General features: G+C 48.7%; 1 protein-coding gene across 1 annotated transcript; it reads left to right on the top strand.

The window, feature by feature from the left end:
- Nucleotides 1–3,778: 3,778 nt before the first annotated feature.
- On the top strand, nt 3,779–22,339 carry PDIA5 (protein disulfide isomerase family A member 5). The gene is made up of 17 exons (XM_053471260.1): nt 3,779–3,918; nt 7,253–7,379; nt 7,674–7,761; nt 7,968–8,051; nt 8,300–8,345; nt 8,501–8,593; nt 8,919–8,979; nt 9,460–9,527; nt 10,585–10,676; nt 10,880–10,951; nt 13,232–13,368; nt 15,304–15,371; nt 16,713–16,876; nt 17,019–17,149; nt 19,558–19,628; nt 21,372–21,506; nt 22,058–22,339. Exons 1-17 carry the CDS (start codon nt 3,847–3,849, stop codon nt 22,136–22,138), a joined length of 1,590 nt encoding a protein of 529 aa, XP_053327235.1. The 5' UTR covers nt 3,779–3,846; the 3' UTR covers nt 22,139–22,339.
- The last annotated feature ends 14 nt before the right edge of the window (nt 22,340–22,353 follow it).

Genomic DNA, 22,353 nt, shown 5'->3' with positions numbered 1-22,353 from the left:
CCGTATATATATATATATATAACATAAGGATTCGACGATGATATCCGTACAATGCGGGTTATTCGCCAGGAAGCAGGGATGCGGATTCCTTTTCATGTACCGTATTCCGACCTTTAACCTCTCGGGGGGTGAAATTGGCCAATTTCCTTCCACCATCCTGGGGGTCTGGAAGCATTTAGCGCTCCCCTCGCTTAATTATAGCTTATAAAAGCAGCGGCTGCACAGAGCAGGAAATCTGCATATCTCACCCGGAAAACGGGGTTTCTCTCCTTCGATGAGTCGAGTTATTTTAAGATAATTGCAGGAATAATACATATTTGGGGGGGGCTGACAGCGCCTCGTGCTAACACCAGCAGCTTTTCCGCATCGCAGGCTCGTTCTCCACCCCTTACGCTGTCAGCGAGTCAGCAAACCGTGCGCGGCATCTGGACCCACATTTTATACACAATTGGGCTTTTATGGATCCAACAAAATATAGATTTTTTTTCTTTGTTAAACTTTATAAAAGAGGTGATGCAGCAGCGACACCCGGTGGCGAAGCTGGGAAGTACGCGCAATAACTCCATGCGGCTCTGCTGCAGACACGTGGTCGGTTATTTGCATTCCGTTACCCACAATGCTTTGCATCCACATTAAACATCACATTAATCATCGAATCTACAAAGGTCACCATTCTCTCCTGAAGGAGCCGTTTTTATGCGACTGTCTCTTTAGAGTAGATGTTGCCGTCTCTGCACCCCGTTTTGGTTGACGGTACAGTAGCCCATTCAGCAGACTTAGGGTGCAAATGACATAGATGGATCCCAAAAGGGTTCAGTTCTGACTGCTTTAGTTAAAGGAGCGAGCGTGTCAATGCATCTGCAGTAACCCCAGTGGTGTGGCCCGGAGGTGGTAACGGCAGCAGGTCGGCCCCCGTCTCTCCTGCTGTAAAGACTCCTTAATCAGTCCCTGGTCTGGTCTCAGTGGATTTGCCTCTACCACTTCTGCTGGGAGGCTGTTCCATTTATCTATCACCCTCTCAGTAAAGCAAAACTTCCTTCCATTACATCTTATATGGCTGGTTTGTTTTATAACTGGTGCAGGACTCACAGTGCTGCCTGATTTATGACTGTAAACACTTTAGATAATTTAGTAACTGCTGGGCAGTTTAAAAATGTTTAGCGGAAGATATATTCCAATCGGCGGGAAGGTCCGTGTCCTATAAAATTATCCAAAGAAAAGTGCTGCGCAGGCTGGAAGCTGTTTAGGCGAATCGTGGACAGGTTTAATGCGCGGCTGATGAATGCGTGCGCTGCACGGTATAATGAATACACGGTGCGAGGCCTCTGCTCTGTAGGGACTGGCACTCAGCGCCAGCAGGACAGGCGGTATGCAAACATCGAGTACATTTGCGATAATGCATTACACCACGTGGGATCCATTTATTAAAGGTTAAAACCCTTGGCTGTGGAATGGCGTGCGTCAGCGCGACGGAATCCTCCCGGCTGATGGCCGCAGCTTTTTGTACCAACAGCCAGTTAATAAAAACGGCCCCCGGGAGCCAAACAGCACAGCTGCCCAGGACGAGGTGGTAGGTCACTAACGCCTAAAAAAGTGTTTCCGCTGAGATATGGCAGCCAAGCGCCCGACACAACCTGCTCGCTAATATCCAGGGTAAAGAAACATAAAACGGATCCAGTGCTGGGCACAGGGAGTAACGCAGCCTAATGCCCTACCTGCAGCTTGTCCCAGGGACCCCCGGTGGCCACAAACAGAATCACATAAATGTTCACAGAAGAACGAGTGACGCGGCTCCTCCGTCCGCTGCCCCAACCCGAATCCCGCGGCGCCGCTAAAGGAACCCGCCGCGCATGCACAGAATTCCGCCGGTCAGCCAAAAAACGCAAGAAACAGGGGAAATGCTAGTAAACACCCCAAAATTAATTAGTTCATTATATTACTCCTGATTTTTACTGATAATGTCACCAAAATAATAATTATTAATATTATTTATTGTTTTATATAGCGCAATCATATTCCGCAGCGCTGTACAAACAGGACATGACAAGCAGCGCACCAAATAGAAACAAATGGTATGGAGGGCCCTGCGCTGGCTGCATAACCCCCTCGATGAGTTGCCGGGACATGACAAGCAGCATATAACATAACGATTAGACTTACAGGAACAACAGGTGAGGAGGGCCCTGCGCACAGGAGCTTACAATCTAATCTTGATCCGCTGGAGCCTTCAATCGTAATCCAACTCACGTCGCCCGCTGCAGCCGCTGTGAGAGGTAAACATAATGTTGGGTTTTTTAACAAAACAATCGAAAGTTCTCTGAAAGTACCTCTTTCTGAATAAATATCTATAAATCGATCATTTTGTTTGCCAGTCAAGGTAATTGTTTTGAGGATATTTGGTTTAAAATGACGACAATAAATATGGAAGCTGAGACCGGTGGCAGCCTGTGGCACAGCCAGCATTATCTGATTAACTTCCTGTCCTTAACAGGAAGTTAGGATGGCCGATTCCATGATGCACACACGGGGGGGGGATGTATATATATTATTTTAATCCGTAAACACCATTATATAGGATACATTCTGTGTAATTGGAGTTATCTGTAGATTGTTAGCTCCTGTGCGCAAGGCCCTCCTCACCACTCAAATTGTTATATACTGCTTGTTACGTCCTGTCCAGGCTTTGTACAGCGCTGTGGAATATGATGGCGCTATATAAAACATGAATAATAATAATAACGTGTAGGATTGCGGAACATAATAAATCCGTTTTAAACAAAACTGTTGAGGCCTCGTTCCTCATTCTGAAGCTGGGGGGCGGGAATGTCGGCCGGGTACCGGGGAGGAATAATTGTGTGAACGCCGTTATTCTGGGTGCCCCCAGTGGGTTGAGGGATTGTGAAGATCCACTCTCACCGCCATCTGCCAGTAAATACCCCAACGCTTGCGCAGCGGGGCTCTTCTCTCATAAAGTCATGAATGTATCTCCGTCCTCAGAAATAACAGTTTATTCTTTAATATTTTATACTTTTTGACGTTGCGGCTGAAGATTTACACCGCGGCGCGTCCGGAGCAGCTCGGCCGGCGCATGCACCTAAATCACATCCATAAATATCCCGCAGCCTCGCAGTAAAGCCGGCCGAGAATTCAGGAGAAACAGATGAGGAGAAAAAGAGGAAATTGTTCGATTTTTTGTAATAAATCCTACAATCCGACAGCGCGAGTTAACCGCTTCACCGCTGCTGCCTGCTCAGCGCCCGGGGGCCACAGTATTGTTACTGAGATATTGACGTTAATAATAATAATAAAAATAACGAATCGATTGGGGTTATTAAGCTCCGTTTAGCGTCCGCAGCGTCAGAAATTAATGCAAATTCCTGAGAAGAACTTAAAAAAACGGGTCATTTTTGAGGCATTTTTACCTCACCATTTGGAGAACATTTAATAGCCGCTGCTAATGCCCCCGAACTTCCATACTACCACAGAGGGGGCACTTTTGTCTCAGGGGGTGTGGTTAGAGGCGTGGCTGGGGTATTTATATAACTGAGTGGGGCATTTATAAGAATAATGGGTTTTTGTTAGCAGGAAACGGCTTATAAATTAAACGGGCTGTTTCTATACACATTATTGGGGCTCTTAGGGCACATCATATATAATATATACATACATTTGATATAAGTAAATATAAATAGTACCGTATGTAATGTAATATCGGCGCAGACAACCCTCCACCTGTCTTACACGCGCTCAGCTCCCTCCTCCCTCAAGTGTCTGAATGAACTACATTCCCCAGCATGCCTCTGTGCGTAGCGGTGCGCATGCGCGCTCAGACGTGGCAGCCCCGTGATGGCTCCTGTCAGGCAGTGCTGGGGAGGTAGGATGTCGCCGCCGGGGCCGCTTCTGCTTCTGCTCATTCTGGTAGGTGGCTGAGCCCGGACCCCCTGCAGGGGCCCTCTCCGCGCACGGTGCAGGGAGCCCGGGGACCGGGGTGTGTGGGGGCAGCTCACAGGGGGGAGCAACGGGAAGTGTGAAAGAAACTTACTGGGACAAAGACCGGGAAACTTACAGGAGTTACCCCCCGCCCTCTCCGACCTTACACCCCTTAATACCTGCCCCTTGCCTTGTAAACCCCAGTAACTGCCCCCTGTCCTGTACCCCCCAGTAACTGCCCCCTGTCCTGTACCCCCCAGTAACTGCCCCCTGTCCTGTACCCCCCAGTAACTGCCCCCTGTCCTGTACCCCCCAGTAACTGCCCCCTGCCCTTAACCTCTTTATACCACCCCTGTGCCCACTAGCCTTACACTCCATGATACTGGCCCTGAGGCAGTCAGTAACTGCCCTATACCCACCACTTACTGCCCTGTGCCCAATAATACCTGCCCCGTTCGTTCCAGTATGAACCTTGATCCTGCGGTACCGTCTCCATGCCCTCTTATACTTGCCCCATAGTCCTTACTTTCTTCCATCTGTTGTCTGATATCTGCCCCCCCCCCCAGCCATGAGCCACTGCTATGGGGCTGACACTTTCAGTACGGTCGTTGCAGGGCCTGTTGTGGCCCCTAGGGACGGGCCAAGCTCCCTGTCACTGCCATACCACCCTCTCTACCTCTGATACCCCACGGCGAGCCCCCCCCCCACTACCGGTGTGAGTCGCCTTCCTGCCAGTACTTGCCAGTTACCAAAAGCTGTGATTGATGCTGGGAAATCCTTTTCATTTTCTGTAATTATCGCTCCTCTGACTTGTTTTAATTTCATGAATCAGATTTTACAATTCAGGAATGTGACATTTGGGATTAATGGGTCAGTGAAAGTGTAGTAGATGACTACAACAGCCTGCCAGGGGAGGTGGTTCAGGCAATGAATTCTTCAGAGACGTGGGGCCTGCATATGGGCTCTACTATGACTGTCTGGGTGCAAGTGGGCTTCATAAAGCTGACCTAATGTCATCTGCGCCTTAAGACCCCGGTAGTTATTTATCACTAGGCATGCGCTTGGTCTGCGGTATCCATGTGTTAAAAACAGGTATTATTGTTTATATAGCGCTACCATATCTGCAGCGCTGTACGTCAGGAGGAATTTATTCCGGGAACCTCTAATATTCATCTGTTTGAAGTTATTTGCAGACGCATGGGGGGTGCAGCCGGACCCCCCCCTGGATAATCTCCAGTCTTCATATAGAGGAAGTGGGGGGGGGGGTTCTTTAATTGTGTCAGTAAGGCAGCTGCATTTTAAAAGGCATTTAACGGGTTAAACTGAGGTATTTTGGGGACGTTTTGGACCAACGGCGTCGGCCCGCTTGGGTTTTTCTGGTTTTCTGTAAAAGTTTAAAAAGCATTGAGAGCGTTTTTTTACCCGTTGAGGGGCAGTTTAATCCGTGGCTCCGTGTGTTCTCCATGCGCATGGACCGGGGCCCTCGTGGGCTGCGCTTTTAATCCACCCGACTGGTTTTTCGCGTCTGTTCCGTCTCCAGATCCTCGGGCAATCCTTTAGCCGCTGCTAGACCGGTCCGTCCGCAGTATTGTTCTATTAGTGTAATTAACATACTGGCCGGGAGGTAATTCCATGCACCCACTCACTGGTTAAGCCTAACAAGTTCCTAGGAGCTGCGGCCCCCGGGAGCCTCTCCTATCATAGCGGGCGAGCTGGATTACTGTGAACCGGTGTCGGCATGGGGCGCGTTCCGTGAGCTCTCCGTATGCCCTGGGATATCGTGTTAAATGTAACGCGTTTCCAGTGTGAAACGCGTCGGCAGAACCTGTGTCAAAGTGCAAAGGGCCGGGAGGCCAGGCCGTTCCTGCTGATAAGGGGGTATTAAGTGGATCTTCTCGTTTCTCAGACTGCTTGTTCTATTAATATACCCAGATACCCCCCTTAATACCCCAACCCCCCAGCCATTGTCATATTCAGGGTCCTTTTTTTTTGGATAGTCTTTTCATCCTGGCAGTGATGGGAGTTGTAATACAAAACAGCAGCCACGACACACTTTATAAATGACTCGGTAAGATGCTCCTTCTTAGGATTTGTTAGAAAATTAATAAATCTGAATTGTGAATAAACGGAGTGCGGAATGCGACGGGATCGAGCCGGGGGCAGCCCAGCCGTTTGCTTTGTGGTTATTTAGAGTAGGCAGCGGCCCCTGGCAGGACTGTCCAACTCCCAGGGCCCCGCACCCTACTCTGGGGTGATGTGACCCGGTTTCCTGCATTATTAACCCTTTGGGTACAAAGCCCTGGGCCCCTCACCCTCTAGTGCAAAAAGGCGTAAAGTCCATCAGAAAAAAAACCACATTTTTTGTTGTTTCTGCTGATTTTCCCGCACAGGATTACACCGCGCGCGTGAAGTTTTCTGTGAGTTGTATAAATAGAACTCGGCGGAATCTGTTGGGATCCAGATCCCCGCTCCTTCCGTCGGATTCCACAGCGGCGTGCGGGACAGGTGAAGCGGGGTGACGCGTGTGATGCGTCGCATTGTCTAGTGATACGTGTCACGCCGCAGGTCACATTACTGAAGGTTGACGTGGCTCGCGCAGACCTGGCAGGCGGTGGCCGCGGCGGCCCGTGATCAGAGCTGCCGTTTGCTCTGTCACAGCTGAGTTCCTCGGCGGCTCTTTGTATTTATCCGTTCGGTTCTTTTGACGTTTGTCACTCGCGGGTTTTTTATTTGCTTTTCCTGCGTGGGAATTGGAGACGCTCCCTGTGTACACAGCGCTAACCGGCTTATTTCAGGACACCTTGCGGGGAAATGAATTCACGCTGTACGGATACATTGTTCTTAAATGCATTGTAAATATTCTATAGAGTTCTGTGCAATGAGAATCCGACGGAATTGAAACGGCGCGGAGACAAGTTTAAAGGGACCGGAGGCTGCGGTGTCTGCTGAATCAGGATTTATTATTATATTAAATTATTTACATTATTATATTAGGGGGTGCTAGATAAGTGGAACAGCCTCCCAGCAGAGGTGGTAGAGGGTAATACAGTGAGGGTATTAAACATGCATGGGATAGACATACGGCTCCTGAATCTAAGACGAGACCAACGACTGATTAAGGTTTGAGTCTTTACAGCAGGAACAGGAGACTAGACGGGCCGATGGGGGCCGATCTGCCGACACGTGTTGTGTTTTCCTGAGAATGTTTGTTTCATGCAGCAGTATGTAGGATATGTAACACACATGGTGAGGGGTCTCGTATAGACCCCCCCCTGCCCCTTTGATTGAGTATCAAGCCTCACCAACTGCTCTCCTCTTTCAGATCATCCTGCCCTCCTGCCTCTTAACGGTGAAAGTTTCCCCTCTCATAGAAAAAATCAGCGATCACAAAGACTTCAAGAAACTCCTCCGCACCCGGAACAATGTCCTGGCTTTGTACTCAAAATCAGGTGAGCGTGAGCGAGAGTGAGGATGATGTGTGACTGCAGAGCAGCTGTGCTGAAAACATGCGCGGCTGCGAGAAACGAGAATCGCGTTTTGAGCCGCGAAGCCGGGGTTTTTGGGGAAATAAAAATGACGCTTTAACTCTTTGCTTCCAGATGTTTTCCTCTTATATAATTAGTTCCTTGATATATAACTTTTTGCGTTTCCGAAGACCGCCGTCTCCGTAGCTCTAGCGGAACGGAGTGACGACGAATGAAAGGAACGAGTATCAAAGCCTTTTTTTTCTTTTCCTCTTGCAGCTTCTGCCGCCGAGCGGCAGCTCAAACTGTTATCGGACGTGGCTCAGGACGTGAAGGGCACGGCGACCGTGTCGTGGATTGACTGCGGGTACGTTCCGGTTACAATCACCCCTGCGGGGCGGGCGGATTGTGGGGCGCGTGTGAACCTCTCTATAAGTCTGAAGGCTCATTCGCTTGGCATTAAGTCGCGTCGTTATGGGGGCAGCCTGATGACGACCGTCTCTGGTTATAAGAAGCGCCGTCTCTCTCTCTGTTATAAGAACGTGTAACTAACGCCATGTTCTGTCTCATTAGTGACTCCGAGGGCCGGAAGCTCTGTAAGAAAATGAAGGTGGATCCAAGTAACAAGTCCAATGGGCTGGAGCTGCTGCATTACAAGTGAGTGGGGAACGTGGGTACTGAGTGGAGAGGGGAGAGAGTGCTGATGGGAGAGAGGTGGGTGCAAAGCGGAGAGCAGTGGGGATGCGGCTGTGTGTTGTGTGAGTAGGAAGCTGGTGTGGATGGTGGTCCAGTGGGGGTCTGCGGGGTATCTGATAAGTGCAGCTGTACAGTAAACAAGGGTGTAAAATTTAACCCCAAAATGGGCTTTACATTTAAAATACGTTCACTTTTGTTGTCATTTGTAGAGATGGAACATTCCACACGGAATACAACAGGCCGGGGACACACAGGGTAAATATTAGCCCCCAAACGTGCGTTATTAATAATGTCTATATGCCTTTAACCCCTTCGTGACCGGACTGACTTTCAGATTTTTGTACCCTTCGTGACAATGGCTGTTTTTACCCTGACATTAAGATCCCCCCCTCTCTGTTGCTCTCTCGCAGTCCCTGGTGGCGTTCCTGAAAGACCCAGAAGGAGCTCCTCTTTGGGAAGAGAATCCGGAGGCCAAAGATATCGTTCACCTCAATACTGAGAAGGTATTTAAAGCCACCGACAAAGTTCTGTTATAAACTCCTGGACCAATCCCTGTGCAGAGCTTTACTGCGCCGTTAACCCTCTCCTGACACTCGTATAAACACAGCAGATCAGCCCCATTTGCCCCGTCTAGGCTGCCAGTTTCTCAGGAGCCGTTTGCATATCCCATACATGTTTAAATTCCCTTCCTGTATTAGCCTCTACCACTTCTGCTGGGAGGCTGCTTCGTTTATCTACCATCCTCCCTGTAAAGTAAAAACATTTGGAGAGCGGCTCTCAGCTCCTCAACCTCTGGTGCTCGGGAGCTCACTGCTTGACTCTTTACAGGAGTTCCGGAAGTTGGTGAAGAAGGAGGAACGGCCGCTCCTCGTGATGTTCTACGCCCCATGTAAGATAAATGAATGAGATAAATGAGGGAGACGGGAAATTCACCTCGATTTTAATTGTGGATAAAATGTACATAAAGTTCTATAAAGTGTTGCTGATGTGTGGATCAAAACATACTTGATTTAATATCTATATATATATATATATATATATATATATATATATATATATATATAATGTGTGTGTGTGTAGTATATATACGGGTATATGCTCTCATGGATGATGCATTGTGGGTATTTAAATACTTGTATGGTTTTTATATTTTTAGTTGATTGTGCCGACAAATACATAAAGTGTGTTTTTTTTTTTTGTTTGTTTGTTTTTTAATAAATGCATATATTTGAAAATGTCGTTTGGTTCTCCTGAATTTTTTTCAATTTCCGTATTTTTTGCCTTAATATCTGTTCTCTCTCTCCCCACCTGCTTTGTGGCCCTCCGGTTCTCTCTGCCTCATTGGTGCCCGTCTTGCCCACCGTCCCAGGGTGCAGCATGTGTAAGAGAATGATGCCGGCTTTCCAGCAGGCAGCGACGGATGTGAAAGGCTCCTACGTGAGTAACACCCAGGGATCGTATAAACCTCTCGCTCCGTACGTTAATGGATAACGTTTTCATGGCTAATCGATGTACACGCGATGAATTCCGATTTTAAAAGCTTTTCTCTTTCCGTTTTGGGAATATCTGAAAAAGTGACAGTTTAATCGAAGGGCCTTTCAGTCTGTTTTCGGTTATTGAGAAATTTGCATATTCTAAAAGACTCCGTGAATTGCCGGAGTGCGTTTAGTGCCAGAAGTCTGGAGAAACACTTTGATTCCGAATTATTTTAAGTATTCTTTAAACTATTTTATGATTGCCTGCCTCGGTGTGTTTGCCAAACGGGAAGGAGAACGGAACATCACATCTCCCTGCCTTCACTGCGCGAGGAGCTCTGGCCCTGTATAATGTATAGATAAACCAGCAAGCCGGACCCCTGTATAATGTATAGATAAACCAGCAAGCCGGACCCCTGTATAATGTATAGTTAAATTGGTGAGCCGGCCCTGTATAATGAATAGTTAAATCGGTGCGCTGGCCCCCCGCATAATGTATAGCTGAATCAGTGAGCCGGCCCTGTATAATGTATAGTTAATTCGGCCCCTGTATAATGGATAGTTGATTTGTTGATGTCTGTATGGAGCGTTATCTGAGTTGTCTGACGGTTGAAGGCTGTCTATGATTTAAAGTGACAGCGCTCTCGGTAAATGTGTCGCCTCTCCCTGCCGGCTGTCCTCTTTGTCCCAAACCCCTCGGAGGAGCCGGCGAGAGCCGCCTGACAGCCGGGATGTGATCAGTTTCCATGTCAGTGGTTTGTACGTAGTAGAGACAGGTGAGGGATGCCTCGTGTGATCTGCCCTTTACCCCGTCTCCCCGCAGTTTTTCTGTGCTTGATGTTGCAGTATTTTGCAGCCATCCTGCTGCCGCCCTTTACCTCCCGCGGGCCGGAGAGTCAGACGGGGTGTAAATTATTATTAAATGTTTCATTTGATAATCGGCCGTAATAGGGCTCCCGCGTACAAGATGTTTACTGCTCCATTAAAGAGCCACCGCTGTCTTCTTGCTCCTCTCACAGGTTCTTGCCGGGCTGAACGTGCATCCTCCGGAGTTTGAGAGGCTTAAAGAAGAATATAACGTGAAGGGTTACCCCACCATACTGTACTTCGAGTGAGTATCTCAGCAACGGGGGCAACTACTCGGAAAACGCAGCCAGCTGCTGCCCAGAGTTCTGGGAGTTGTAGTACAAACACAGCTGACGTTCCGCCCGTACAGTTGGGGGTCTCGGTTTGTTGCTCCGCAGTCGCTGACTCCAGGCATCTCGTTAAAATTAAGATTTTGGGCTGATTTTATTGTGTTTTTATTTAATTCAGGAAAGGAAAGTTTTTGTTTAATTATGAGAAGTATGGAGCGACCGCCAAAGACATCGCAGACTGGCTGAAGAAGTGAGTATTTGGGGTCCTCCTCTCGCATCACGGGGGGGTCAATGGACGGCTGTGAGTGATAAATCCCAATTATTGAAGGGGAAAAAAAGATATTTTAAAACTCACAGAGCAGCTCTGGGTCTGTGAACATGCCCACACACAGCCCACCGAGGCACTCGTATTATTCCCTCCTGATTGGTTGCGGCGGTTTGGTGGTCTGTGTGTATTATTCCCTCCTGATTGGTTGTGGCGGTTTGGTGGTCTGTATGTATTATTCCCTCCTGATTGGTTGTGGCGGTTTGGTGTTCTGTGTGTATTATTCCCTCCTGATTGGTTGCGGCGGTTTGGTGGTCTGTGTGTATTATTCCCTCCTGATTGGTTGTGGCGGTTTGGTGATCTGTATGTATTATTCCCTCCTGATTGGTTGTGGCGGTTTGGTGGTCTGTGTGTATTATTCCCTCCTGATTGGTTGTGGCGGTTTGGTGGTCTGTATGTATTATTCCCTCCTGATTGGTTGTGGTGGTTTGGTGGTCTGTGTATTATTCCCTCCTGATTGGTTGCGGCGGTTTGGTGGTCTGTGTGTATTATTCCCTCCTGATTGGTTGTGGCAGTTTGGTGTTCTGTGTGTATTATTCCCTCCTGATTGGTTGCGGCGGTTTGGTGGTCTGTGTGTATTATTCCCTCCTGATTGGTTGCGGCGGTTTGGTGGTCTGTATGTCTTATTCCCTCCTGATTGGTTGCGGCGGTTTGGTGGTCTGTGTGTCTTATTCCCTCCTGATTGGTTGCGGCGGTTTGGTGGTCTGTGTGTCTTATTCCCTCCTGATTGGTTGTGGCGGTTTGGTGGTCTGTGTGTATTATTCCCTCCTGATTGGTTGTGGCGGTTTGGTGTTCTGTGTGTATTATTCCCTCCTGATTGGTTGCGGCGGTTTGGTGGTCTGTGTGTATTATTCCCTCCTGATTGGTTGTGGCAGTTTGGTGTTCTGTGTGTATTATTCCCTCCTGATTGGTTGCGGCGGTTTGGTGGTCTGTGTGTATTATTCCCTCCTGATTGGTTGTGGCGGTTTGGTGATCTGTATGTATTATTCCCTCCTGATTGGTTGCGGCGGTTTGGTGATCTGTATGTATTATTCCCTCCTGATTGGTTGTGGCGGTTTGGTGGTCTGTGTGTATTATTCCCTCCTGATTGGTTGTGGTGGTTTGGTGGTCTGTGTATTATTCCCTCCTGATTGGTTGCGGCGGTTTGGTGGTCTGTGTGTATTATTCCCTCCTGATTGGTTGTGGAAGTTTGGTGTTCTGTGTGTATTATTCCCTCCTGATTGGTTGTGGCGGTTTGGTGGTCTGTATGTATTATTCCCTCCTGATTGGTTGCGGCGGTTTGGTGGTCTGTGTGTATTATTCCCTCCTGATTGGTTGCGGCGGTTTGGTGGTCTGTATGTCTTATTCCCTCCTGATTGGTTGCGGCGGTTTGGTGGTCTGTGTGTCTTATTCCCTCCTGATTGGTTGCGGCGGTTTGGTGGTCTGTGTGTCTTATTCCCTCCTGATTGGTTGTGGCGGTTTGGTGGTCTGTGTGTATTATTCCCTCCTGATTGGTTGTGGCAGTTTGGTGTTCTGTGTGTATTATTCCCTCCTGATTGGTTGCGGCGGTTTGGTGGTCTGTGTGTATTATTCCCTCCTGATTGGTTGCGGCGGTTTGGTGGTCTGTGTGTATTATTCCCTCCTGATTGGTTGCGGCGGTTTGGTGGTCTGTATGTCTTATTCCCTCCTGATTGGTTGTGGCGGTTTGCTGGGTTGTGTGTTCTTTATATTTCATACTTTGTGAACATGTGGTTTTGTGGTTTCCGGAGACACGGGATGGAGCGGCGTCCGTGTAACCGCGGCAGAACGCCTTGTGGGTAACCGCGCTCTTTTTTTAGTTGGTTAGAACGTACGGAAGTATACCAGCATCGCTTTTTAACCCTTCCTGTGCCAGAGTGATAGTTATTGGACTGTTACTTTATTTTGCGGCTGCTTTTTAAATGTGCAAATGCCCAGTTAACTCTGTAATTACTGTAACGATCACGGAGGGGCACGACGCGCCTTAATGCATCGCTGCTGCTATTTTACGGCAATACACCAGTCTACCTGGTTGTTCAGCACCAGAAGGGTTAATAGTGTTTTGCTGTTATTAATGTGTTATCACTGATTATCTCTGAGATAGGTTAACTCTTTGAGAGACAGGGGGTGTGCACTAAGGGGTCCCCCAACAGACCCGCCATACTTTGAGCACAATGCAGGGGGCTCATACCGTGTGCGTGTTTTCAGTCCCCAGCCCCCCACGCCTGAGGAGCCCGAGGTGCCGTGGACCGAACAGGACAGCGCGGTCTATCATCTGACGGAGGGAGACTTTGACGAGTTCCTTAAAGACCATGCGTCGGTGATGGTCATGTTCCACGCTCCGTGTAAGTCCTCCCCATCAGACTGTGAGAAGAATGGCAGAAAGGTTGTTTGCGGTATTAGTGAGAAAATTCTCTCTTTAAAGCTCTGAAAGTTTGGGTGTGAGCCAGACCACAAGGTACTTAACTTGGCCAACCTAATTGGGCATTAAGAGTTTGACCCCAGAGCCCGGAAGGCGAAATGTTTTGGCGGTGTGGACTGTAGCGTGGACTGTCACACGGATCTGTTTGAAAGCTGTGATCGGAGACGTTTCAGGTTAATGGGGAATCCATAAAGGGGCAGAACTGCTCGGTTATAACACCGAGGCGACATCGTGCCGCGCAAGCAGAACTGCCCCCGGCCGGCTATCCACATCCTGATCGGGGTCATCGGTGATGAAGGTCCTGTCGGCAGCCGCCCGGTGCGTCGGGGTTTGATTGTAACGGCGCCTCTGCTCTGTCCTGGGTGGGTTTTTCCTCCCCGCCGCTCGTTGCCTCGCAGCACTTCATACTCGGGGAGCTCGGAGGGGGCCGGGGGTTTTACGAGCTCGCAGATCAGACAGATGCGGCACGGATGTGCAGACGCTCTGAAGGACGGTCTCGCGCTCTGCATCTGTCTCGGCGCGGCTTGAAAGCAGACACGCGGTTTGTTTCAGTGATTTAAAGAGCCGTTTGTTGTGGAAAACGGACAGGCTGCAGTGAATTAGTCCTGCGAGTTACTGCGGCGGCCGCGCAGCGCTTACATCTGATTCAGTGCCGTGCCGTGGGACGGGAATTAACGGCGGCACGCGGTGTCTCCACCGGCTGCACTCTGCAAATTAACCCCTTGAGTGTCAGGCTGTCTCGCTGAACCCTCACATTTAGTATTCAGGAGGGGGATAAAGCTGCATCCCAATCGCGTTGCGTTCAATCATGCGCTGCAGCATGCCTGGTATTGTGCTCTGGATACCTTCACAGCCCCTCGAGTCTGACACCAGTTATCAAATAAGTTACGGAGAGGGGGCCAGGTGCATGCTGGGATATCGGGAATTAACCTGTTACTGTGTGTGCGGTTAAATCGCCGGCCCCGCGTGTTGGGCGGTAACTGCATTTCTTGCTGTTCTAGTGTTCTTTTAATATTTCAAACTAGACGGAGCGCTTTGTGATTGTCTGGACGGGGGTTTGCTGCGCGGGTTATAATAGTGCGTAATAAGTCAATAAAAATAATAATAGTTATTAGAATAAATTATCCCAGGAAACGACTCGGCGGTTGTTGGGTTTTGTGTCGGCGCGGCATGAAACGAGTGGAATGAGGGGGATGCAGAGAAAAGAAAGCTGCGCACTTTTTGTGCATTAAACGCGTTTTATTAACGTCGCATTTTACTTGCACGCTCAGATTGCCCCCCAGGCTGCATGGAGTGTTGCATGTCGAGGTGCAATGTCACCACGGTAACGGGAAGATTCAGGTAGAAGTCGGGGCGCCGGGACCTACATGCGGCTGTCGGACCCACTTGGCGCTGTCAGCGGCTGGCGTGTCGCCTTCACAGATCCTGGCAGAAAACTGGTCATAGCGGGGTTAATACTCAGACAGAAATTAGGTTTTAGATCCAAATACACATAACGGTGAAGACTGCCGGGGTTTAGAGGGGAAGTCCCATCGAGTGAAACCTCTGGCAAAGCCACGGAGCGAGGTTGAGCTGCAGCCGGTTTATGCGTCTTTACCCTGTATGTAGCGGAACCTTTCCTGGCTCCCTCCATATCCGCCCTGTCGGTAATTTAAAAGGAAAACAAAGACCCAAAACTTTTATTAATGATTTCTTTTGCCTTCACCGGTGGTATGTGTGTGCATTAACCCTGCGTTTACTGCATCCCTCACACATTCATCCTCTTCTCCCACCACCAAGCCGTGTACATATATGTACAGACACACACGTGATATGTTTGTGTACCATCCGGCTCAGCTGTGTGATTTGTCCTGTACAGGGTGCGGACATTGTAAGAAGATGAAGCCGGACTACGAGAAAGCGGCCGAGACCCTCCATAAGGAAACGGTAAGGGGTCTCCAGCAGCGGATGATGCCCCGTCTCCTACTGCCCCCCCCCTATTTCTTTGACAATGTGGACTTTTGATTTGGGTTTAAATTGGGAATCATTTTTTAAATGGGATTGATATTTTAATAGAAAAATATTTTGAGATATGTTTAACCGTCTCAGTGCCAGGGTCGGCTTACCTTGCATACTCCATAAATGCATTACCGGAGCATTTGGCAAAGGTAGGGTTAAGTCGTGTGGGGTCCTGGTCTCTCTGGCAAGGTGGGTTTTAAATCGCTGTAATTTCACATCTCGCCACAAAGACCTAGCTGCAGTTAACCCTTTGGGTGCCAGGCATGTGAGGCTCTCTCCGCAGATGAACACAGAGGGTTAAACGTTTTCAGGAGCAGATTTGGCGGATTTAGTAAATCTGGGTTGTTTTCTTGCCGGCCCGAGTCGTTGAAAGTGTTTATCGCCTCTCCTGCGTGTTGAGGAGTACCGGCGATACCCGCCGCAGGAAAGCGAAGAAAGAGACGCTTCCTCGCCCAAGCATCCTTGACGCGCTGATTGCTAATTCGCCCGTCTTGCCAAAGCCGGAGCGCGTTCTGTCTGAGAGCTTTGTTTATTGCGAGGGAAAGTGTTTACCATTAGGATTAATTAAACTTGTCATATTTAGTGAAAACAGAGAAATAGGCAGTTTTTATTGGAAAAGAACATAATGGAATATTTTATGGGTGTTTTTTTTTATTATTTCTGCAGCTGCCGCACTTAGCGCGTCCCGCTGATAATACGTCTGCGCATTAATCACGCGGCATTAAGAGAAAAGGCGTCCATTTCATTAAAGCGTTTGTTAGAACCGCGATTGTTCAGAGGATTCTTCCTTAAACGTAAAGTCGCATTAACCATAAATGTCACCCTGAAGAAAAATGTACGCTTAATACGCTTATAAACCGCTCGTTTATTAAACGAAGAGCATCCTAAACCGCCTTTAATTCTGACTGTTTTTCACGGCCGTTTGAATATGTAGACGTTTGGCACGTGGATATAACGTGGACCGCGGTGCCACGAGTTCATCGGATTTAACCCAACTTCTGCCAAATGCTTCTGTGACTGATTTGTGTGCTACACAATGCACTGGCACTGAAATGGTTACATTGTTTTTCATGCAAGTTTAGGGCATAAAAACTCATATCGGGTACTTTAATGAACCTCGTTGTCTTTGAACGGTTACGATGCTTTTGGGGGAGTGCGATGCCGATACAGGGGTAGCGCGTTATGGGATTTAACGTAAAGGGTGGCATTTGGTGGCAAAGCCTGCAGAGCTGATCGCTCCTCACCCCTAACCCTCCTGCTGTGTTTCAGGGTGTAGGGGTGCTGGCCGCCGTGGACGGGACGGCTCACAGGGCTCTCTCGGAGAGGTTCAAGATATCGGGTTTCCCCACGGTGAAGTATTTTGAGAACGGGGAGGAGAAGTACACCCTGCCGCACCTGCGCACCGAGCAGAAGATCGTCGAGTGGATGCACAAGTGAGTCTTATGTTGGGATCCGTCTGAGCGGCGGATACCTGAGTGCGGTTACAGACTCATATATATATATATATATATATATATATATATACGATACGACTGTCACTCTGTGTACCCCGGTAACACGCGTGTTCTCGCACAGTCCAGAAGCCCCGCCCCCGCCAGAGCCCTCGTGGGAGGAGAAGCCGTCCAGCGTCCTGCACCTCGTGGGCGAGGAGTTCAGAGAGAGCCTGAAAAAGAGGAAGCACGCGCTCGTCATGTTCTACGCGCCGTGTAAGTAACAGACGCCTGCCGCGAGGGCCCGCCAGCTCGGGATACCTGATGTGATAAACCAGGGAGGGGTGTCGGGTGCAGCGGCCGTCTCTGCTTCGGGGTCCGTTCCTCCCTCTGGGAAAATGATTTCCTTCTCCTCCCTTCCCCAAATCCAGCGTCCCAAAATTATATCGCACTAGAAACTTTGTTTAATTTGTTTTTTTGTCAGATATTGTTGCAGCCCTATTTAAAGTTCAGATTCCAGGGATGTTTCCCCGTGTGCAGCATAAAGGGTTAATACATTACAGCACATATAAAGCTAGTTTCTGGAGCACTCGTGTTGCTGCCGTGTCTTCCTTGCAGCGGACTATAAAGTGTTAACACCTTAACGCGCACTCCACGTGTTCTCGGTTTTGCATTTGGCTGGAAGCGGCCGAACGAATGGAACATCAGATGCGTTGAATGCGCGTCTGCCTGAGGACCCCCGGCGCAGGAGACGGGGACCGGCTGTGTGTGATGGGAGCGAGCCCACCTGTCGCCGGCTCCCGGGCTGTTCTTGGGTTTTTAATCAGTTTGTCGATTTCAGATGTTTTTTTTATTATTATTCGTTTTTAAAGCGAGTCCCATTCTAACCCATTAACCCCTTGTCGGACAAGCTGTTTTCTCTAAGTCTCTGATCCGCCGGATCTGATTAACCCTTTGCAATGTATGCTTTTGGTATAAACCATTAAGAAACCTTTTTGTATAGCAGAGAGGTGCTGATCATATAGTAATTGGGGAGATTTCACCCTGAAACCTTTTTCATGAGATACCAGTTAGCAATAAAAAGTCTGTAAAGTGTATTAACCCTTCTAGTGTCGCCCCTGTGGCAGGGAAAGGGTTAAACTCAGCTCTGCTATGTGCTTGGAGTGTCCCCTGGTGCTATTTCCAGGGGGGCATTACATATAAATTTATATATATATACGGTATATGCAGAGAGCTCATTAGCTGCCTTTTGGAGGAGTCTGATTTAATGAAAGATTAATCCGTTTGGAGCCTCGGAGGTCTCTCTAACAGCGTTTCGCTGGCATTTCATTAGTGTCAGCGCCGCTAGATTACTGCTTCAGCTCTGCCAGAGATTTTGCTGCGTTTAAGCTGTTTTGGGGTAAAGTAATCTATGATTTTGCAGGTTTTGGGTCAGACACTAATTTGGGGGTAAACTCGCTTGCTTGGGGTTGTCTCGCTGTGATGTCATACACTGAAATGCCTCGTTGTGAAGGCGCCTAGAAATACATCATAAAAAGCCAATACTAAACGTTTTAATGTCGTAAGGAGAACCTTCGTAACCCAAAATGGTAACTTGGATTCTGGCTGGCCATGTACTGCTTCAACTACTCCATGTTTTTTTGCAGTCGATGTGGATACATGCCGTGGAACGCACTCTTCCGCCGGGGCTGCGACTCTTAATAAACAACGTCGTTACAGAAATTGCATTTATGAAGAACATGCGGCTGAGTTTTCTCGCCGTTCCCTGATTTCGAGTCCCGCCGTCTGCCGCGTAATTACACGCGATCGTTAGTGACAGGAAAGCTGCAGCGCTGGAGATCAGTGTTGGCGTTTCCTAATTCGTGTTGATGGCTCCTCTGTGCCGTTTTTTGTTTAAGCGCCGGACCTCTGATGGGAAGCGATGGAAAGCGTTGGGTTCCTTGCGAGGGGCCCGGGGGGGACAGCCTCACCTCGTCGCAAGCAGGTTCCTAACGGCTTTAACCTTTAAACCACCGCTGAGGGCAACTGCTAATGACACGGGGTGGCTGTACCAGTCCCACCAGTGACAGCGACTGGTCTGGGATTTCCGCCCCAGTAACCTGCGTTAAGTGGATACAGACCCCTTCATGCGCACTTTTCCTCCGATTGCTGTGATTTGAGACCTTTTGTGTTGATGATGTATTGTGATGGATGCTCGCGTGGGACGTGGGGTCCATGGGCATCAAATGTCACAATTTGGTAATTAGGATTAGTAATGCAGGCAAAAAAATATATAAATAAAAAAAAAATATTCAGCAGCCCAGGGAGGGGTAGGTGGGGGAGGCATTGCTGTAATTCAGGGGTTAATGCCTGACATTTTAGAGTTGAGTTTAGTTGAGAGCCGATGTGTGTGTCTCTTGCTCGCCGTCTGTCTCTCCTGCTCGCGGTCTCTCTCTCTCTCTCCTGCTCGCGGTCTCTCTCTCTCTCCTGCTCGCAGTCTCTCTCTCTTGCTCGCGGTCTCTCTCTCTCTCCTGCTCGCAGTCTCTCTCTCTTGCTCGCGGTCTCTCTCTCTCTCCTGCTCGCGGTCTCTCTCTCTCTCTCTCTCTCTCTCTCCTGCTTGCAGTCTCTCTCTCTCTCTTGCTCGCGGTCTCTCTCTCTCCTGCTCACCGTCTGTCTCTCCTGCTCACCGTCTGTCTCTCCTGCAGGGTGCCCTCACTGCAAATCAGCTGTCCCAGACTTCACCAACGCGGCTGACATACTGAAAGAGGATCGGAAGGTGAGTGCCGAAACCGGTAACACACAGGGACCCGGGGGCCGCCCGGTGCCCCCCTGTATAAGCACCGTTAACCAGTGAGCCCCCAGATTCCCTTCTGACGCTCTATTTCAAGGTATCCAAAAGGGTAACATTTCTGTGTTCGCATCCGGCACTGAAAAGGTTAATTTTCTACCAACTGCTGGTTCAAGCCACCGTCAATTTAACCCTTTGATCTCCATTGCAAACAGCGTTCCTTTGGCAGAGGGCCCAAGAGGAGGACGCGTTAAAACACAAACCCTCTCCCTTTTATATCGCATGAATTGCGTTAAAAACAAACATTTCTGCTTTATCTGAAATTGAATTTGCGGCGTGCGCTCCGAGTCAATCAGGCTGTATTTACCCGGGGGGGGGTATTTACTGAGCTCTGTAAATACCCGCACGGGGGCCGTTTCTGGCTCAGTCTTCTCCCTGCCGCGTCACACACAGACATGACAATAGTTTTTCTTTCTTCTAGCATTAACATAAAATTGTCTTTGGTTTATATGTTCTTATATATATTTATTAATATTAATTGTGTTCACGTTACACACAAGCAAAACAAGAAATATTCCTTCCCCATCTGCCGTGGCTCATAACGTGCCCCCCGTCCACTCAACCCCCCCCCACTCAACCCCCCCCCCCACTCCCTTTCTGTCCACTCAGACATGGTCTTGCGAAATAATGTAGTATTACGTCAAATAAATAAATAAATGCTATTATAGTTTTCTTGCTTGAAGTCCTGATGCCCCTAATCCTGCCTCTCCGTACGGATCGCTGTCTGGTATTAAAACGGCAATAATGTTCTTTGTAAATCACAATAATATATATATATATAAATATATACACCACTGATCAAAAGTTTGGGGTCACTGAGCTGTTTCCATGGAAACCAAGGACATTTCTGGCTGTAACATAATTACAAAAGGTTTTCTGACCATCAATTAGCCTTTTAAACTTAAACTCGGATCAACGAACACAACGTGCCATTGGAACACAGGAGTGATGGGAGTGATAAAGGGCCATTGGAACACAGGAGTGATGGGAGTGATAAAGGGCCATTGGGACACAGGAGTGATGGGAGTGATAAAGGGCCATTGGAACACAGGAGTGATGGGAGTGATAAAGGGCCATTGGAACACAGGAGTGATGGGAGTGATAAAGGGCCATTGGAACACAGGAGTGATGGGAGTGATAAAGGGCCATTGGAACACAGGAGTGATGGGAGTGATAAAGGGCCATTGGAACACAGGAGTGATGGGAGTGATAAAGGGCTTCTGTACGCCTATGAAGAGATTCCATTAAAAAAATCAACCAGTTCCAGCTACAATAGTCACTTATAGCATTAACCCCGTCTGTGCTGGATTTCTTATACGTTTCATGTAATTTTAATGGACAAAATGTGCTTTTCTTTCAAAAACAAGGACATTTCTAAGTGACCCCCAAACTTTTGAACGGTGGTGTAAGAGGGGCTGGTGTAAGCGAAATTAAAGCAGCCAGGAAGATATCTGAACAAAAAGCATTCATGCGGACAAAAAATGGTATTTTACAAATTAGCTGAATTGAAAATTGTGCTGTTTTGGGGTGTTTGATCTGGAAGGTGGCCGTTGAAGGATACAATGTGGCAGCGAGCTGTAAAAGCCTTAAACCAGCCGGGACGTGTCTGATCACTAGGAGGCAAATTTACATTTTTTATCGTATTCATGAAAGCGTTTTTCCGCCCCGCAGACGGCGTACGCGGCCGTGGACTGCACCAAACCCAAGAACCAGGAGCTGTGTAAGCAGGAGGGGGTGGAGGGCTTCCCCACCTTCAACTATTACAACTACGGCAAGTTTTCGGAGAAATACAACGGAGAGCGGACGGTGAGTGTCAGGGGCGGCGGAGGCGGCTCTACGCGCGTGGGGATGGTGATGATGCGTGGTGGGGATGGTGATGATGCGTGGTGGGGGATGGTGATGATGCGTGGTGGGGGATGGTGATGATGCGTGGTGGGGGATGGTGATGATGCGTGGTGGGGGATGGTGATGATGCGTGGCGGGGATGGTGATGATGCGTGGCGGGGATGGTGATGATGCGTGGCGGGGATGGTGATGATGCGTGGCGGGGATGGTGATGATGCGTGGCGGGGATGGTGATGATGCGTGGCGGGGATGGTGATGATGCGTGGTGGGGCTGATGCGTGGTGGGGCTGATGCGTGGTGGGGATGGTGATGATGCGTGGTGGGGATGATGATGATGCGTGGTGGGGATGGTGATGATGCGTGGTGGGGATGGTGATGATGCGTTATCATGATGACTTCTCCTTGGAAATCCTGTTGATCTTCGTACAGAATTGTTTTTAGGCTTCTTTTTTTCTAATTTTGCGTTAATTGTCACTAATGTGCATTTTTATTCTTTTTTTTCGTAAAATTAGGAATCTGGATTCATCGGTTTTATACGATCTCTCCGGGAAAGAGACCACAGCAAGCTGGGGAAGAAGAAGGAGGAATTGTAAATCCCCCCCCCTTTCTAAATCCCAGCGCACTGTGACGGACCCCCCGCTTCCAGGACCCTGGGGGTTACCCCTCCCAGTAACTTAACAGCCCCCCCCACTGAAGAGATTCCGCAAAATGTTTTTTCATGTATTTTGAAGGAAAAAAACCCAACCACTTTTTCTAATTATTCCTCTTCTCACCGTTTCCCCGGATGGGTAGATCCGCTGGATCCGCT

The sequence above is a fragment of the Spea bombifrons genome, chromosome 7 (assembly GCF_027358695.1).
Source record: "Spea bombifrons isolate aSpeBom1 chromosome 7, aSpeBom1.2.pri, whole genome shotgun sequence".
NCBI lineage: Eukaryota > Metazoa > Chordata > Amphibia > Anura > Pelobatidae > Spea > Spea bombifrons.
This window is presented reverse-complemented; position numbering and strand designations above follow the sequence as displayed.

Excerpts from the sequence above, each read along its gene's own strand:
- PDIA5 (XM_053471260.1), top strand. The coding sequence starts at position 3,847 with ATGGCTCCTGTCAGGCAGTGCTGGGGAGGTAGGATGTCGCCGCCGGGG. Across the intron at positions 8,346-8,500 it reads ACAGGCCGGGGACACACAGG|TCCCTGGTGGCGTTCCTGAA; the intron begins GTAAATATTAGC and ends GCTCTCTCGCAG. Across the intron at positions 21,507-22,057 it reads AATACAACGGAGAGCGGACG|GAATCTGGATTCATCGGTTT; the intron begins GTGAGTGTCAGG and ends TCGTAAAATTAG.